At 39.9% G+C, this 19,736-nt stretch overlaps 1 protein-coding gene across 3 annotated transcripts in view; it reads right to left on the reverse strand.

Moving 5' to 3' along the window:
- Positions 1-19,202, reverse strand: part of DCK (deoxycytidine kinase) — a 31,377-nt gene extending 12,175 nt beyond the window's left edge. The window contains exons 1-3 of one of the 3 annotated variants that reach the window (XM_074324478.1): positions 19,141-19,202; positions 14,688-14,967; positions 1,788-1,903 (exon numbers count right to left, since the gene is read on the reverse strand). In XM_074324478.1, the coding sequence (XP_074180579.1) occupies positions 1,788-1,903; positions 14,688-14,778 (207 nt within the window). In that variant the 5' untranslated portion in view covers positions 14,779-14,967; positions 19,141-19,202. Of the gene's footprint in view, positions 1-1,787; positions 1,904-14,687; positions 15,337-19,140 lie in introns of all 3 variants that reach the window. The other 2 variants (XM_074324477.1, XM_019757073.2) reach the window with 2 other exon arrangements.
- Positions 19,203-19,736: the final 534 nt, after the last annotated feature.

A 19,736-nucleotide genomic window follows, 5' to 3' on the forward strand; every position in this document is an offset into this window, starting at 1 on the left:
ATTGTACACATATCCCACCATCCAGCAATTTTACTTCTTATTCCTAGAGAAACTTGCATGTGTATGTATATCAGGATCCATGTTCACAGCAGAGCTGCTTTTACAGCAACTACACTAGAAACCACTCAAAAAACCGATCACAGGTATAGAATGGGCAAATGGTGATATATGAGTACAACTGAATACTCTATGGTAATGAAAATGAACAAGCTATACCTGCATGTAGCAATAAGGACAATTTTCATAAACTTATTAGGCAAAAGATACAACAGGAAAAAGAACACAAAGTTTCTTTCATTATATAACATTCAAAAACAGACAAAACTAAGTTATATTTCTTAAGAGACATGTTCATGTATGGTCAATTATTTTTAGAAGAAAGGAAAATTATTATCACAGGAGTTATTTCATGAGTGATTACCCTAGTGGAGTCATTACCCCAGTAAATGAGATATTGTGACCTGAGAAGGACTATCTGGGACTTCTGGAATGATAGTAATGTTCTTTCTTGACCTGGATGACGGATACAAAGATGTTAACCTTAAAATTATTCTTCAAACTGTACAAGGTTCCATATACAATGGTGCCTCGGTTTTTGAACGTCTTCATTAATGAACATTTCGGTTTATGAACGCCGGAAATTTTATGGATCTATGGTATCATTAGATAGTAAAATTCATGCTAAATATGCAGTTTTAGGGGTTGATTTCAAAGGTCTGGAACGGATTAATCCATTTTGCATTACTTTCTATGGGGAAACTGTGCCTCAGTTTTCGAACGTTTCAGAACTCGAATGTTCTTCCAGAATGGATTACGTTCGAAAACTGAGTTACCACTGTACTTTTCTATGATTGTATCATGTCAATAAGAAATGTTGAAAGAAAGAAGCAAATAAACAAATTTACCCACTTTAAAACAAATAGGTATGTAAGAAAATATTTTTGGTTATCCAAAACCATATATCCTCAAGGTCGACAGAATATCTTGCTAATTAGTGATTCCTCCTTGTATATTTAATTTACATTTTAAATAACTATTATTCTCTGATCCTTCATACCAACAGCTAAACTCTAAAAATTGGACATTTTTTTCCAATCCCAGCCTCCTCAGCTCTAACATATTAAGTTTCTAGCACAGATTTCCATGTTGAATGTTTCTGCTATGCTGCTTTCAATTTCAATTCTCCAAAAATGAAAACCTGAGCTATCAGATATCTCTCTTTCATATACATACAATAAAAAATTTTGCTATAAAACAATAAAATTTAACTGTTACTTCCTCTTTCACTTTTGCAATGTAGGATGGAAACGGCTGGGAAATTGAAACTTCTGTCCAGGGTGAAAGTCTAGCAAGAATGACAGTACAAAGAAATGGGAGATTAATGGTTCTGAGACAAAAAGCTTGAAAGATAAACTAATAAAATTCAGTTCTTGAGTAGGTGTTTTGTTTTTGTTTTCTTTGCTTGCTTTTAAATAAAATGTAAAATGCCATTCAAGGAATTTAACTACAATTAGATTTTTTGTAAACTTTTTAATTAATTTTTGAAAACTTTTAAAATTGTACTTATATACAATAAAGTGTATAAATCTTAAGTGCATAGTTCAATGTTTACATAGATATACATGCATGTAAGTAGTGCCCAGATGAAGATATAGACTTAATGCTAGATTTTAAAGTTTTACTGGAAAAGAAAAAAACAAGCCAACAAAAAACCTAAGAGATTAAATGCTACTGCTTCTCTAAAACAAAAGGTTTTTATTTTATTTAGTTAAATTTTATTTTCATACCTGAAATTCATCTTGAGTACTTTGAACATTGCACCATTGAACAACAGGTTCAGGAACCACTTCCCAATCCTCGCAGACTTGCTTAAGGATATTCACAAATGTTGACTTCCCTGCAGCTTTTGTGAGAGGAAAAGTAAAAATGAGGAAGGAAACTTACCAGAAAAAAAATCCTAGTCATCAGATTTTCAAAATTTATAGTCATGCAGAGCATAAGAACGTTTCAGTCAATAATGCACTGCATATATTACAGTGGTTCCTTAAAGACTATAATGGAGTTGAAAAATTCCTATCGCCTAAGTGACACGTAGCTATCCTAATGTCTTAGCACAATGCATTACTCACATGTCTGTGGTCATGCTGGTGTAAACAAACCCACTGAGCTGCCAGTCATATAAAAGCATAACCATTCAATTATGTATAGTATATAATACTTGATGATAATAAACAACTATGTTACTGGTTTATATATTTACTATATATATTTTTTATTGGTTATGGATACTTTTTACTTATAAAAAAAGTTTGCTGAAAAACAGTGTGCTGTGTTATGCTAGAAGCAGCCTAATACATCTTGTGTTTAATGCGTCTTTTTTTTTTTTTTAATTGGGGAATATTGGCGGAACAATGTGTTTTTCCAGGACCCATCAGTTCCGAGTCAAGTCAGTGTCTTCAATTTTGTTGTGGAGGGCGCAGCTCACAGGCCCATGTGGGTATCGAACCGGCCACCCTGTTGTTCAGAGCTTGCACTCCAACCAACTGAGCCATCTGGGCGCCCTAAGGTGTCTTTTAAGTGCATGATTTTCTCTTGTACTTGATTTAATCTCGTGTTGTTTTGTATAGTAACACACTGTACAGACTTGTAGCCTAGGAGCACTAGGCTATACTACATAGCCTCTGTGTGTAGTAGGCTCTACCATCTAGGTTTGTGCACTCTATGATGGTCTCACAATGACGAAATTGCCTAACTACACATTTCTCAGGACATACTCTCATTGTTGAGCACCACATGACTGTAATAGCAAACAATACAAAACAAAAACATTGAATTCCCTTACCTTTCTCTTTAAATTTTTTAATGAAAACTAAAATGGTCCCTGTCCACTTTATATTAAGCATATTTGTTATTTATTGGTTTTAGTTTACTCAAACCATGAGAGTTAAAAACATGGTGGGACTCTAGGCAAGAGGTTATGGCAGGAAAGAATCCTTGTCCTAGACTCACTTTCCTTAGCAAAATAATGAAAGATAACTTTGTTGGAAGTGGTTATAGCTTTCTTCTACTGAATTAGTTATGTGATTTTGGTAAGTCACTGAATCTCTCGGAGCTTGTTTCCTCATAATACAATGGAGATAATAATAATACTCTTCTCATGGAAACTGCTATGATAAGCAACTACAGTGATAGTATTCTAGGCTCTCACATTTTAAAATTTTTCCTCTCTATTGTTTCCATTCTCACAGTTTACAGTTTAGATAGGTCTTTCCTATCTAAAACTAATTTAGAAACAGCCAAAGAAACCATAAAATCAATATAAAGATGCATCCAATGCCTAGAATTTTAGAATGGGAAACAGTATTATTATATGACGCTAATTATCATATGGCACTATGGCTAACAAATTATTAAAACATTTTTGCAAAGCACTTCCTACAAGCAATAGCCATGTTTCTCTGCTTCACTTTCATGATTCTGTGCAGTGTGCATTCTATCCAACCCTTTAAAAAAAGTCGTATGTACTTTACTTCTCTCTGATCATTCACTAGTTTCTGAGATATGGGGAATGGGGGATAGTTCTGGTATAATCAGAACATATTATATTCTATTTAATAATAGGAAAAGTCTTGACCTAGAATTTAACAGGGTGTAGCAGTACTCCTAATGGCCACCACACCCTTCCTATCTGAAGTCACCAAATGTAGTTATATTAGACATCGCTAATCAGCGCAATTCATCCTCTCTCTCTCTCTCTCTCTACACACACACACACACACACACACACACACACACACACACACAGCACCTTCACTATGTTTATAAGCAAAGCCTTCTCTTCCTTATAAACTGGATCCAAAGAGAGCACAAAGAACTTACCTTTGACTTGCAGAACTATCGTGTTTCCCCGAAAATAAGATCTAACCAGAAAATAAGCCCGAGCATGATTTTTCAGGATGACATCCCTGAACATAAGCCCTAATGTGTCTTTTGGAGCAAAAATTAATATAAGATTCGGTCTTATTTGTGGGGAAACATGATATATTCAAACCTAGGACATTAAATAGGGCAACAGAAGAAAAAAGAAAAAACTAGAATTTGAAACTTAACTGGTCGTATTAGTTTTACACGTATATAACCTTATATACTTATATATATAAGTTTTAGACTTATACACTTTAAAGAAGAATTTTAAAAGATCACACAGAAGAGAAAATAAAGAGGAGGGGTCAATAAGAAAGTAACACAGAACAGTTGAGAAGCAAAACACAAAAGTCCTATTATCACCACAGGATAGGAGAAAAAATTTTAAGGATAAATTAGATGACTATTAGATCTAATCACGGGAAAAACATTGATGACCCTGGATTTTGTGTGGAAAGGGTAAGCATAGGGACTGTTAGGCACTTACAAGAATAATAAGTGGAAGCATATAAAATGATCACGACATTCACTGAGCTAGATGAAGAGGAAAGGAAAACATGATGTTTAGATAAAACACGCAAGGAACACATTAAAAAAATCAGGCATCCACTAGAATCTGAAAGCACTGAAGGCTAGAGCATTCTACTTTCTTCTGACACTGCCTACAAACAGGAAAAGTTTATGTGGTCATACTCCGAAATTTTAAGAGCAATAAGAGTTATATTTAAATTAAGCAGAGTCACAATAGCTACCTAGAGTTCCCAATTGGACTAAAATCCAGTTCTTGAACTTTGTTGGGGTAAATGGCAAGTTAGAAAATAAGCTAATTAATAAATTAATATTCTATGACAGCAAAGGAAAACAAGAACCAAGGACACCGGTGTTAATGTTTTAAAAGGTCACAGGACCTAAGAGAATTACTTATGCCAAGCAGGCATTATGATGCCAAAAGTTATCCTGTACAGACTATTAAGATGAGAAGGACCAGGTAAGCCTCCATAAATCTAACATAAGGAAGTATTTCAGTAACAGAGAACATGATCAGATGGATTATCTAAGTATAAAACTAATACAACCCGTTAAGTTTCAAATTCTGGGAAGAATAGAACAATCACAAAATAGTCTTATACACACAGATTAGCAATTTGTACGTTTATAGCTTATTTGGATCTGACAAGTACCATGAAGGGAACACATGAACAACAGTGCAGCAATAATAAACAGCAACTGGCAAAGCTTCAATGTTAGAAAGACAACAAGTGGTTAGGAATATACACCATCAAAATAGCAAAATGTTGTCTTACAGAAGAAACGCAGGCCCAGTGTTACCAGATCTTCCTTCAGATTTTTCGAGAAGACAAAAATTTAGAGTTTACAGGAATCTCAAAATTTTTTAATGCTAGCAACTAATTAAAAATTTTTTTTCAAATTTGTGGAAGCCAATTTTGTGCAAATGCAGGCCACCAGTTTGCAATTCCTTTGAAGTGTAGGTAAGGGGGAAGTCACAGAATTTTAAGCAGATGATAACATAATTATAGTAGTCTCCCTTTATCCACAGGGAATACTTTCCAAGACTCCCAGTGGATGCCTGAAATTGCGGATAATACCAAATCCTATACGTATTGTTGACCCTTGATCAACATGAGGGTTAAGGGTGCCAACCCCTCCCACCCCCGCAGAGGAAAATCTGTGTATAACTTTTGACTCCCTTTTTAAAAAACTTAATTATTCCAGGACCCCCACAAATACCAAAATACTCAAGTCCCTTATATAAAATGGCACAGAATAATGCACACATTTGGCCCTCCACATCTGTGGATCCCCAACTGTGGATTGAAAATACTGTTTGAATTGTTCAAGGGTCAACTGTACTATGTCTTTTCCTATACATATATACACTTCACAGCTTTTCTTTGGCATATCAAAATTGCCAGCATCACTGCTCTGGTGCTTTGGGACTATTATTAAGTAAAATAAGGGCACATGAACACAAGCACTGCAATGCCACGGCAGTTGACCTGAAAATCAAGATGGCTACTAAGTGCCTGAATGGGCAGCTCGCATATGCAGTGCTAATATGCTAGACAAAGGGACGATTCGCGTCCTAGGGGGTTTGGAGAGGGACAGCACAAGATTTCATTATGCTACTCTGTATGGTGCACAATTTGAAAGTTATTGTTTATTCTGCAATTTTTTCATTTAATATGTTCAGACTGCTTGGCTGCAGGTAACTGAAACCACAAAAAGTGAAAGTGCGGATTAGGAGGAGACTACCATACTTATTCTGGGAAGTGTTAAGAGAAACTGGAGATAGGGTGGCCTACTAGAAAATTACTTCATTCAGATGCTCGGAAAATGAAAGACTTTGAGAGGAAGTAAATTTCTAGATATGAGATGTTGCCTAAGAGGATTTAAGAAAGAGGATTAATTCATTGTGATATTGAGGAGAGGCTGTTCATCCAAATTTACTTATAAAATGCCTTTGTTCAACTACTTTCTGTCTTTATATATGGCCTTCTTTATCGAAAAGTAGCTGTGAGGAATCATATGTACTAGTAAACACTCATCTTCAAAGAACTTATCCTGCTGAGAGGAAATGAGTCTGCTACAGTTGATCTTTAAACAATGCAGCAGTTACAGGCATCGACCACTGCCCAGCAGAAAATCTGCGTATAATTTTTGACTCTGCAAAAATTTAAATTATCCCTTGGCATCTGTTGTCATGCAGCAGCCTACCCGTCTGCCCCTCGTACCTACCTCTAAAGAAAGGAGAGTCTGTGAGACGGATCCTTTCAGGGACTTTGCTTCACCTTTGAGCTTACACCTTATGCCTCCTTGTTTGGCCCCAAAGGATGGCTAGTTAGTCAATGACGGGTAAGATTCCTCAAGGGAAGAACAACCTAAGCCAGGCACAGTGACATAGGGGCCATCAGGAGAACTCACGGGGTTGATAGAGGTGGGCATAGACCCCCACCTTCCCCTGGCTAAGGAGAGCTTCTGCCTCTGTGGCTATATTCCTTCCCACAACCTGCTTGGGAAGAGACTCAATGATGTGATAACATCAGTTCTCCATCTTTTCCCATCAGTAAGTTTCAGCATAAAGGTTTTGTCCCTTGGGGAGGTACATACAACAATTACTAAGACATCCTGGGACTATCGGTTCTGGCTGCCTGCAGGCAAGGGTGATTGGTTTGAATCAGTTTCCTAGTATAATGTATGAAATTCACAGATCTTGAGATTAACAAGCTTTACTTCCTCATTTGTTAACCAATAAAAGCTATGTGTTGGCCCGATTCAGGGCTCAGTCCTTGAGGCTTGAGTCCCTTGGCCCCGCTTGCACTCTATTCTTGGCTACTGTCTTTCTTAACCCTGTGCCACCCTTCTCGCTTCCCACAGCTCTTGTTGTGCAGGACGCGACATTTGGCGCCCAACGTGGGGCCCAATTTTGGGACTCACTTGTGGGGCTTGAGAACGAAGGTCGGCTTCGAGTCGGAATTCAAAGAGGTTTCAAAGAGGCTTCACGGCGTGGGGACCCGGGAGAGGTCGCGATAACTACTGGAAGAAAGTAGGGTAACTCCCGGAATTTAACCAAGGTAAAAGGGGAATTTCCTCTTTCTATGTGCAGGGGTATGAATGTGTGAGTATGTGATTATAGTTCCACGGGTATGGCAACGGAGCTAGCTAGAGTCCTAATCTGCGGTTCCATGGTCTAAGTCATAAGGCAAAATGGTGACTTAACGCCTGACAGCATTAACCAAGCCTGGGGTTTATACGGGTGAACCACAGCCAAGACAGACCTTAAAGTCCTGCGAAGGACGCGGCCAGACGGGCATCTGAATCCATCCTGAGTGAAAGTCTTCCTCTCTATCCTTTTCTCTATACATAATGGGAAATGTTAATAGCCAATATAGGTCTTATATTTGTTTGCTTAAACACCTTCTTGAGGCTGGAGGAGCTCGAGTGTCAGATCAGAAATTAGAGGAGCTTCTCAATGTAATTGAAACTTATTGTCCTTGGTTCCCAGATTTAGGGACGTTAGATTTAAAAATATGAGGAAAAATTGGTACAGAACTCCAGGGATTATATCATAAAAGAGTTTCTCTCCCAGTAACCATCAGGGATACGTGGAAATTAATCCAGCCAGTTTTAGAACCTTTACAAACTGATGAGAAAGATAAAAGAGAACAAAGAGTACAGGAATCTGAGAAAAAGGAGCTCTGGAAGCTCCCAGCATAATTCCCAAGTCGTTATATCCCCAGTTGGAGCCCTCAGCTCCTTCTGATCTGCCGCTACCACCAGCTTTTACAGCGTGTGAATGGGATTCACCAGCGCAGCAGGAAAATAAAAACGTTAATTCTTTTCTTTCTGCCACTGCACGCACACCTCTCTCTCTTTCAGGAGGCTCTCCCGCAGCTCTCTGCCGTGGAGAAGGGTATAAGACAGGCTAGATTGGAAGGGGACATTGCAGCATTTGCCTTTCTTGTTGTCATTCATGAACGCGTTACTCCTGACACAGATCCAAACCACCCTAACATTGTTCAGGAATTATAACATGAGCCATTTTCATTTAAACTTTTAAAGGAGCTCAAACAGGCGGTAACTCAATACGGCCCTACTTCTCCTTACACCATGGGTCTTATACAGGGTATAGCTCATGGCAATCGATTAATTCCCACAGATTGGAATACCATGGCCAAGACTTGTCTTTCCTCATCCCAGTGTTTGCAATTTAAAACTTGGTGGATTGATGGTGCAGAAACCCAAGATAGACATAATCAGGCTCACAATATAGCTATTGTCAAAGATCAATTGCCAGGGAGTGGCCATTGGGAAAACACCCAAAATCAATTAGGATGAACAGGCTGCTGACCAACTACAAAGAATTTGCCTAATGGTATGGGAAAAAATAGAAACCGAGGGTAAAGCCCCGATGTCATTTCAAAAAGTCTTACAAGGGCCTCGAGAACCATACTCTGAATTTGTTGCCAGGCTACAGGATGGTATCAGCAAACAGGTGGCCAATTTACAGGCAGCTGAGATAGTTTACAAATCATGGCATATGATAATGCTAATGATGACTGCAAAAAGGCTATAGGGACCATGAAAGGGAAAACAGACACTACGGGATATATCTGTTTGTGTCAAGGAGTAGGAACTGAACAATTTAAAGCTACTATGTTAGCTCAAGCCATGACTGGATTCAAAATAGGTCAAAATAAATTTCCTGGTACTCACTATAATTGTGGGGAGCCAGGCCATATCAGAAAAGAATGCAGAAAGAAAAATAAAACCAGTTCCCATTTGCCTAATGCTAATACTGTTACGGGATCTAAACCACCTGGATTGTGCCCTAAATGCCAAAAAGGAAATCATTGGGCTTCTGAATGCAAATCAGTTTTTCATAAGAATGGGACCCCTATTCAGGGAAACGTGAGGTGGGGCCAGCCCCAGGCCCCCCAATGACAAAAACTGGGGCATATGTGAATCAGGCTGCTGTTCAGAATTATCAGGCAGTACCTCCCCCCACTTTCAGTACAGCAATGAAGTCCTGCTTCGGAAGGGAGTGCCGCTATAGACCTCTGTGCAGCACAAAATATTTTGTTACTTCCTGGAGAATCTCCTTTATATGTGCCCACTGGACTTTTTGGACCGATTACCCCAGGTACTGTTGGGCTTCTCCTCGGTCGTTCTAGTTTAACATCCAAGTGAGTTACAGTTCATACTGGTGTTGTTGATTCTGACTATATAGGAGAAATTCTAATTCTAATGTCCTCATCTGTTCCCTGGACAGCTAAAAAGGGAGAGCAGACGGCAAAATTACTTTGCTCCCATATATTCTCCCAGGAAAAAAGGGAACGCAAAAAAGGAGAACTGGAGGTGTTTTAAAAACACCAGACAGGAATTTTTCTAAAAGAAATCAGGAATTCGCCCAGTTTGTCAAATTGAGATACAGGGTAAAAGATTTATAGGTCTTTTAGATACAGGAACAGATGTTTCCATAATCAGCTCTCAGTAATTTATTTGGTCTTTTGCGGGGGGGGGGGGGGTGTGTGCTCAACTGGATAGCACCCCCGCACCCTAACTCCTCAGGCCAACGAAGAGTTAGAATTAGTTAAAAAGAAAATTCAGGATTCTCAAGATCAACGTATTGATCCTTCTTTGCCTTTCCAAATGTTAATTTTCCTTACTCCACATTCGCCTACAGCAGTAATTGTTCAACAAAATGACCTGGTGGAGTGGCTTTTTCTGCCTAACAACTTTACTAAGTCACTTCCGAGCTACGTAGACTTAATCTCAGAACTTGTATCACGAGCTCGCACCAGGTGCTTCATTTAAATGGACAGGAACAAAGTAAAATAGTGGTTCCCTTTAAAAAACAACAGATAACATATTTAAACATTCATTCTGAATCTTGGCAAATTGCTACTAGTGATTTTTTTTTAATACTTGACAATCATTATCCAAAAAATAAGTTATTTCAGTTTCTCCTGAAAACTAATTGGATTTTACCTAAAAAATTCAGACAGGCCCCTATTCCTCTAAGCTTTACAGTTTTTACAGATGGATCTAATAATGGTAAAGCAGTAACTGTCAGCAAAAAAAGGTCATCAACTTATTCACACTAATTGTATTTCAACACAAAAGGCCAAATTGGTAGCAGTTTTAACCGTGTTACAAACTTTCTCTGACCCTTTAAACATTGTTTCTGATTCTGCTTACATTGTTCATACAGTAAAAAGTATTGAAACAGCATCTCTCTCCAATAATCCTAATCAATCTCTTTAGCTTTTGTTTACCCAACTCCAACAGATTGTGAGAAACCATCAACACCCTTTCTTTATCACCCACATTCAGGCTCACAGTACATTACCTGGTCCTATGAGTCAAGGTAATGCTATTGCAGACTCATTAGTAGGAAGTGCCCTTGTTACCGAGACAATGCATTTTCATTCTCTGACTCATACCAATGCTGGTGGTCTTTGCTCTCTGTTTCCTATCACTAACAAACAAGCTCGACAGATTGTTCAAACCTGCCCGACTTGTCAGATTCTTAATGCTCCACAGAAATACCCTGAAGGAGTAAATCCTAGAGGTCTTATACTCAATGCTCTTTGGCAAATAGATGTAACTCATATTCCCTCTTTTGGATGTTTGTCCTTTGTGCATGTCACCATTGACACAGCGTCTGGTTTTCTAGTTGTTCCTGCTCAAAGTGCTGAGACTACTGCCCATGCAATATGCCACTTGTTTGTCTGTTTTTTCAATTATGGGGCTTCCTCTAGCGAGCAAAACAGACAATGGCCCTACATACACCAGTGCCAAGTTTGCAAAATTTTGTCCTGAATGGCACATTACTCACACCACTGGTATTCCTTACAACCCACAGGGTCAAGCCATTGTTGAACATGCTAATGTAATGCCACATTAAAAAAACAATTACAAAAACAAAAAGGGGGAGAAATAGGGGACCCCCACAGATATAATTAGCAAGAGCTATGTTTACTTTAAATTGTTTGAATTCATCTGGCTCAGATACCAAGGCTCACCTTGGACGCACTGCAGCTGAGAGACATTTCAATAGTCTCAAGTTCAAAACCTTTGGAAAATGTGCCTTATTGGTGGAAGGACATTTAAACTAATCAATGGTATCTAGGAACTTTATTAAAATGGGGACAAGGCTTTGCTTGTATTTCTCCAGGTCCTGAAGAACGACCTTTGTGGATATCTGGTTGGTGTGTCAAGCCATACCATGAGCGACAGCCCACGGAAGAGAAGACGTTTATGGATACCCATCTGCGCCCTTAGGACGTGGAAAGGCTCCCCAACTGTTCATGCTGTTTTATAACTTCTTCATAAGATTTTACATAGGACTAAAAGATTTATTAACATTTTGATTGCAGCAATTATGGGAATTATAGCAATAGCCACCATGGCTGCAGTCTCTAGAGCAGCATTACATCAGACTGTACAGACAAGCCAATCTGTACAGGAATGGCATGAAAATGCTAGTAAGACTTGGAATTGATCAGGAAATTATTGTTAGATTAGCTGATTTAGAGACAACTGTAGTTTCTCTTGGAGATCAATTTAAAAATCTCCATACCTTGATTACTTTAAAATGTGATTGGAATGTTTCTACTTACTGTGTGACTCCTTTTTCTTACAACCAAACTAGGACCCCGTGGTCGGAGGTATGAGCTCACCTCCGGGGATATGCTCCCAACCTTATTGTGGATATTCCACAATTACAACAAGAAATAGATCATATGTCTCATGCCACGCTCTCACTCCTCCCAGGAGAGGAGACACTTTCCGCGACTGCAGAAGAACTATCTCATTTGAATCCACTCACTTGGGTGAAAACCCTAGGTGGAGGATTTGTGGGTGCAATTGCACTTCGGTTAATTATTCTTATTCTATTGTGTTTAGTCCTCAGGTGTGGGCAACAAGCCCTCCGACGGGACATAAATGAATGAAAAATCTACGAGGTCTGTGTTTCTCATGTTTCAAAAACAAAGAGGGGGAGATGTTGTCACGCAGCAGCCTACCCATCTGCCCCTCGTACCTACCCCTAAAGAAAGGAGAGTCTGTGAGACGGATCCTTTCAGGGACTTTGCTTCACCTTTGTGCTTACACCATATGTCTCCCTGTTTGGCCCCAAAGGATGGCTGGTTAGTCAATGACGGGTAAGATTCCTCAAAGGAGGAACAACCTAAGCCAGGCACAGTTGCATAGGGGCCATCTGGAGAACTCACGGGGTTGATAGAGGTGGGCATAGACCCCCACCTTCCCCTGGCTAAGGAGAGCTTCTGCCTCTGTGGCTACATTCCTTCCTACAACCTGTTTGGGAAGAGACTCAATGATGTGATAACATCAGTTCTCCGTCTTTTCCCATCAGTAAGTTTCAGCATAAAGGTTTTGTTCCTTGGGGAGGTACATACAACAATTACTAAGACATCCTAGGACTATCGGTTCCGGCTGCCTGCAGGCAAGGGTGATTGGTTTGAATCAGTTTCCTAGTATAATGTATGAAATTCACGATCTTGAGATTAACAAGTTTTACTTCCTCATTTGTTAACCAATAAAAGCTATGTGTTGGCCCGATTCGGGGCTCAGTCCTTGAGGCTTGAGTCCCTTGGCCCTGCTTGCACTCTATTCTCGGCTACTGTCTTTCTTAACCCTGCGCCGCCCTTCTGGCTTCCCACAGCTCTTGTCGTGCAGGACGCGACAGATATCTATGAGGTATTAGTTCCAGGACCCCTGTGGATATCAAAATCCATGGAAGCTGAAGTCTGGTATATAAAATAGCATATATCAATGCATATAGTCAGCCCTCTGCATCCACAGACTTCTAACCACAGATGGAAAACAGTACCTTTATTAAAGAAAAAAAATATTCCTGTATAAGTGGGCCAGCACAGTTCAAATCTTTGTGGTACAAGGGTCAAGTGTATATGGATCTTTTCCACTGGTGCCTTAATACTGGAGCAATGAAACAAGATGTCCCCTTTGAGAGTGTGTTTAGCTTTTTTTCTATTCCTTGGAATGCTGCTAAAGCATCTGCTTGCCTTGCTTTTTAAAAGTAAAAGTGCTTTGAATTTAAGAATTAAAAAACATTTGCTGGGCAGCACGTTTACTCAGTGGTTACAGTTCAATGCTCATAATACCAAGGTCATCGGTTCGATTCCCACATGGGCCAGTGAACTGTGCCCTCCACAACTAGATTGAAAACAACGACTTGACATGGAGCTAATGGGGGTCCTGGAAAAACACACTGTTCCCCAACATTCCCCAATAAAAAAAACAAAAAACAAAAAAACATTTGCTGTATGCATGAATGGCTAGTACCTCACTTGGAGACAATAAAAATTCTATCAAAACAGGAAGTGTCAGGCATAGGTTTCCCGTGGTAGAAACTATATATAAGAATCAGAAGTTCAGGTGCATCTTGTAAAGTGACCTGCACGGTGTAGTCTGTCCCCATTCAGGAGAGAACAGAAACAGCAGTGGTCTTTGAATCATAACCAAGTGTTTACTTTATGTAGTGTAGGGAGTGACGAACTTCATGCTGTTAGGATCTTTAAAAAAAACTCTTTCCTTGCACTTGAATGTTTAGTTTTATTCACAATCACTAAAAATTGGAAACAATCAAATGTCCACAACTGGGTAACAGATAAACTGTGGTATAACCATTCAATGGCATACTACTCAGCAATAAAAAAGAACTACCAAAACAAGCAACATCAATGAATCTAATAGCATTATGCCAGATTAAAGATGCAAGACACCAAAAGGCTCCATCCGTTCATAGGACATTCTGAAAAAGGCAAAACTTACCTGGATAGAAGTCAGATCAGAGGTTGCGAGAGAATAGGAAGAGAGAGGGGGCTGACTACAAGGGAGCACCAGGGAACTTTTTGAGGTGATGGAAATATTCTAAATCTTGATCGTGGTCGTAGTAAAATGACATTACATGTATGTTGAGCTAATAGAAGAGTGTATCTAAAAGAAGGGTAATTCAATGTGTGTAAATTACACTCCGGGAACTGACACACACACACCTCCAAAAAACAAAACAAAGCAAAAACCCCTTTCCTTCGTGGGATCCCAACAAAGAGGATTAACCAGACCCAAAGCCCGCTTAGCCGATCCGCAAACCTCCGCGCGGGAGGAAAACCCTGTCTGAGAAGCAGCAAATGGGCGCTTCAGCCGCCGCCGTGACACCCCTTGCTACAGAACCAACATTTCCCGGGGCTTCTTACCGATGTTCCCTTCGATAGAAATTTTCTTGATGCGGGTGCCCTCAGAGCTGGTCGCGGGAGATGGGCAGCTCCTCTTGGGTGGGGTGGCCATTCCTGGTCTCGTGGTGGCCTCGAGTGCGTTGCTGAGGGAGGGCTGGGGTGGCCACAGGCGTCCGGACCGCCGCTGTCGCCGAGCGTACCCTGATCTGCAGGCTGGACTCCGGCCCGATGGAGGTTCTCCCACCGGCTGTTCTCCCGATTTGATTTTGGCGCGCCGAGGCAACGGCCGACAGGGGCGGGCCTGTGGAGGAGCCGCCCGCTCAGCTGGAGAGTCACGCCCCACCCTCTACGCAGCCCGAAACGTCGCCTCCTTGAGCCCTCGGCTTTATCCAGCCGTGGCAGGGGCCGCGGAGTGCGCGCCCGGCACGTCGGGTCACGCGGGAGCAGAGGGCGGGGCCGCGCTGGCCACCGCGCGCCTCTCCCGGGACGCAGGGGCGGAGCTGGGGGCGTGGCTGGGGCTGGTGCCTCTGTGTTGTGGCAACCAAAGGCGGATGCCTCCAGGTCGGCGGGCGCCTGAGGTCGGCGGGCGCCCGAGGTCAAAAGGTGTCGCTTGCTCTTGTCACCTGGAGTGGGCAGGGTTGGCTCAGGAGCACTCGTCAATCCAGTGGGGCTTGTGGAGATAAACAGAGCCTCTCAGCAGACTTGGCTGGACATGAAACTGAACTTGTTAGGGGAGAAGCAATGTGTAATGGAAAAATCAAACGGATTACCCTCTGTCCTCAACCTGGAGGACTACCATCAGGCTAAGTGCTGCTGGGCAGCCCAGCCAGGCACTGTTTCTCGCTCTTTTCATGAATTAACTAGCGATCCAGTGCTGGAGTCACAGTCCCATTTGTCAGTGATGAAGCAGAAACTGAGAGGCTGTTGTTCAAAATCAGGAAGTGGAACTGGGGTGGGAATTTAGGGAGTCAGATGCCACGCCACAGATAGATAGCCTTTTCTAATGTCTCATATCCCTCTTCATTGGATTTGTATGCCCGTTTATGCTGACGGGGAACAAAATATGCCAATTCACAATATGCACTTTGGCATATTGAGGATTTTGAGTCATAGGTTTTTGAGAAAAAGCCACTGCAAGAAGGACTCTGAACCTTTGTCCTCCCTGAAAGAAGATAAATCTCTTACGTGAAAGGTACCCTCCCTGTACCAGGAGGGTAAAAGGCAGTGTTATCACTAGAGATAGAAAATTAAGGGCAGAGCAAACTGTGTAAACAAACCTTGTTACTTCTTCACCAATTTACTACCCCAAGCCGAAACTTTTTGCCTTGTTAATTCTTCACAAATTTGTATAAATGCTTTCTGCTTTGCTCACTTGGGGCTCAGGTTTTTATGGAGCTCTCGCACAAAGTTAGTTTTTCTCCTGTAAATCTGTCAATTTAATTTTTAGACCTGCCAAAGGACCTAAGAAGAAAGAAGGGAAAATTTTCCCATCCCTATCTACAATACTATGTAGAAGTTTCCATAAGTTGCTGGACAGGTTTCTGTACAGGGTAACTACTACAGCTTAATTAACTTTGTATGCCCTACACCTGGCACACAGTTAACAAATGTATGTTGAATTTTTGAATGTCTACTTATGTACCATGTACTCTGCTACAACACTCCCTTAGCTGGGGACAAATACAGTGTAGAAATGCCCAGAGGAACTCATTTTTAATCATAGTAAAAATCTAGGAAATGATACACTACCGAGTCTAGAAGTTCCTGAGTTCGAATTGTCTACAGGAACCAAAGGCCCTGTTATTCTTTTTTACTTTGCAATTATCATCACATCTAAAATGCATCTAAAGGCAGAGTCAAAAGAAGGTGGGTAAATGGTGAATTGTTCTCAGAAACAAAGGGCAGAAATCAAAATGTGATTCCATGGGGAAATCCAGAATAAAAACAGCAAAAATTTTTCTTTGTAAATTCCTTATATTAGGTTGGTGCAAAAGTAATTGCGGTTTTTGCAATTATTTTTAACCTTTTAAACTGCAATTACTTTTGCACCAACCTAATATTATTTTATGTATACTATTTTTGTTGATCCCCATAGGCCTTGAATGCTAGTCATGACGGATGGCAAGGAAGCTGGAGAAGCTGCTAGGTGTTTTATTCCACACCCAAGCTTGGGGAAAACCCATGAAATGGTAAAGGTATTGGCAGCTACCGTGTTTCCCCAAAAATAAAACCTAGCTGGACAATCCGCTCTAATGCGTCTTTTGGAGCAAAAATTAATATGACCCAATATTGTATTATATTATATTGTTATATTATACTATATTATTATATAAGACCCGGTTTTATTTTACTGTAAGACTAGGTCTTATATTAATTTTTGCTCCAAAAGATGCATTAGAGCTAATTGTCCGGCTAGGTCTTCTTTTTGGGAAAACACGGTACTGAGAGAGGAGTAAGGCAGAGTGATTCTCTAAGAGCTTCAAACAGGAGGAAAGTGGAACTGAAGAAGTCCCATATGGATCTGATAAAGGTGTTTGGGGTTGAGGAGTAGGAACCCCAGGTCTGGTTTCCACACACACAAAACACACACGTTAAAGAAGTGCAGTAAGTAAGAGTTTAAGCATTGGAAAATTAAAGACTGGTTTCAAATCCTAGTTCTGCCAGTTTCTGGCTGTGAGAACTTGAGTTCCTCCAAGCTTAAGAGTATACCTCAAAAATACAAAGTAAAAGGGAGAAACAAAGAACCTAGCTCTCTTGGCATCAAGTTCAGCATAATTTTCCATTTTCCTACATAACCTGTGGATAACATGAGAGACTAGAGAAGAGCACTTTTAAAAGTGCCTTTCTGTTTTTTGTCTAATACCCTTTATCTGAGACCCATGTAGCCAGATCCATTTCAGAATTCAAAATTTTTTGGATTTTAGAAAAGTCATATACTAAATGCATTATGTAACCATACCTCACCCTCCTGCAGAGGTGTTAAGTACTTTAATATTTCACAGTAAAACTTAAGAGGTTTCACGATAAGAGGTATAAAGACTATTAACCTCAGATCAGGTTAAATTTGTACTGAATCAAGAAAATACTTTGTTTTTCGAACTTTTCAGATTTTGGCATTGCAGATAAAAGACATAGGTTTGGAATACCCAGCCAGTTGTGAGCATGCTACTACCTTAACACTTCCTTACCAGAACTATTACTACTCCTTCAATTTGGGAATTCCTTTTCTCCTGTGGGAATCCTGGTGTAACTAAAGGATGATCAGGGTCCTGTCTGATGACATACAGGTTTATTAAGAAACCTCTAAACCAACTCAGAAAATGAGAACAAAGGCAGAATAAGGGGCCCTGAACACTGACAAGCAGTGGTTATACAGCCCATGCATTTGTGTACACCAACCCAATAAGTTCTGTAAAATGATGTTTATCGACTTAATAAGCTTGGTTATAAATTTCTCCTTGCCACCCTCATTATTGCCTAGAAAACAGAAGCCATCATAAAAGCAAAAGTGGAGAGTCAGGGTGCTTCCAGTAAATCTGAAGTGTGATAGTAAAATAACATACTAGAAGGGAATAGGAACCAGCCGCCAGCCTTATATGGCTCCTTAGTAAAGGAGGCTATATTTTGCCTCATGCTTGTAAAGGTAAACTTAGGTCATCAAGAAAATATGACACTGTACTCATTATGCCGTTCAAAATAAGTGAGTGTAAAACATCGCTTAATCATGGTTAAGCCTTAAAAGAATATTTAGAATCTTTGTGTTACAAAAATGCATCATTCCAGACAGTATAAACTAAAACATTAACTATTTAAATGTACAAGACAAATGAACCTAATTATCAAAACAGTTAATTTTTATGAGTATATATTTCTTTAAACACAGTAGATATTTTGTGCATACTATATGTGCAAAATAACAAGGTGTTTTTACTAAAACATGCAGACGCAATGCACATCAGCATGGATTAGCATTTCTATTCCTAGTCTTTTCCTCAAATATCAATTACTGACATTGGGCAGCTGTGGCTAGTACCATCAAAACAGTATTAATGTGATGGTCCAAACACAAATGCCTCTAAACACAAATACCTCTAAATAATACTTTGAGAATACTCTAAAATACATATTTCCTTTTGAAACTTAGGTATCAGGGTAAAATTAAGATTCTCTAATACTGTTGAAGGGTCTACAACAATGAAGACAAAATTAGTTAAAATCTTACCTTCATGGAAAGGTCAAATAAATATTTTGCTAACTGTTCTCATGGTAATAGTACAATAGTTACACCTGATCCACAAGGGACACATTCTAAGACTCCCAGTGCATGCCTGAAACTTTGGATAATACCTAACCCTCGTAAATACTACGTTTTTTTCTATACATAATACACTTCCCGGCTTCTCTTTGGCATACCCAAATTTGCCATCATCATTGCTCTTGTGCATTGGGGCCTTATAAAGTAAAATAAGGTTACCTGAACACAAGCACTGCGATACCTCCACAGCTGATCTGTTAACCAAGACGGCTACTAAGTGACTAATGTGCAGGGAACTTACACAGCGTATATACTCAGGACAAAGGGATGATTCACATCCAGGACAGGACGGAACAGGATGGCACAAGATTTCATCATGCTACTCAGAATGCAATTTAAAACTTATGAATTATTTCTGGAATTTTCCATATAATATTTTCAGACCGCAGTTGACCACAGGTAATAGAGGATAAGAGGGGACTACCAAGTTTACCAAGTTTTCCCGAAAATAAGACCTAGCTGGCCAATCAGCTGTAATGTGTCTTTTGGAGCAAAAATTAATGTAACACCCGGCATTATATTATATTATACTCAGTACTATAGTATATTATTATATAAGACCCAGTCTTATATTAATTTTTGTTCCCAAAGACGCATTAGAGCTGAATGTCAGGCTGCGTCTTATTTTCAGGGAAACACGGTACTGTATATTTAAAGAAAACAAACAAAAACAATGGCTTCAAGGTCAAGCACATTTGGGTTTTTAAACCCTAGTCCTAATCATTGATTTATACAATTCCTAAGCTTTAGTTTTC

Source organism: Rhinolophus sinicus, linkage group LG02 (assembly GCF_036562045.2).
Source record: "Rhinolophus sinicus isolate RSC01 linkage group LG02, ASM3656204v1, whole genome shotgun sequence".
NCBI classification, from domain to species: domain Eukaryota; kingdom Metazoa; phylum Chordata; class Mammalia; order Chiroptera; family Rhinolophidae; genus Rhinolophus; species Rhinolophus sinicus.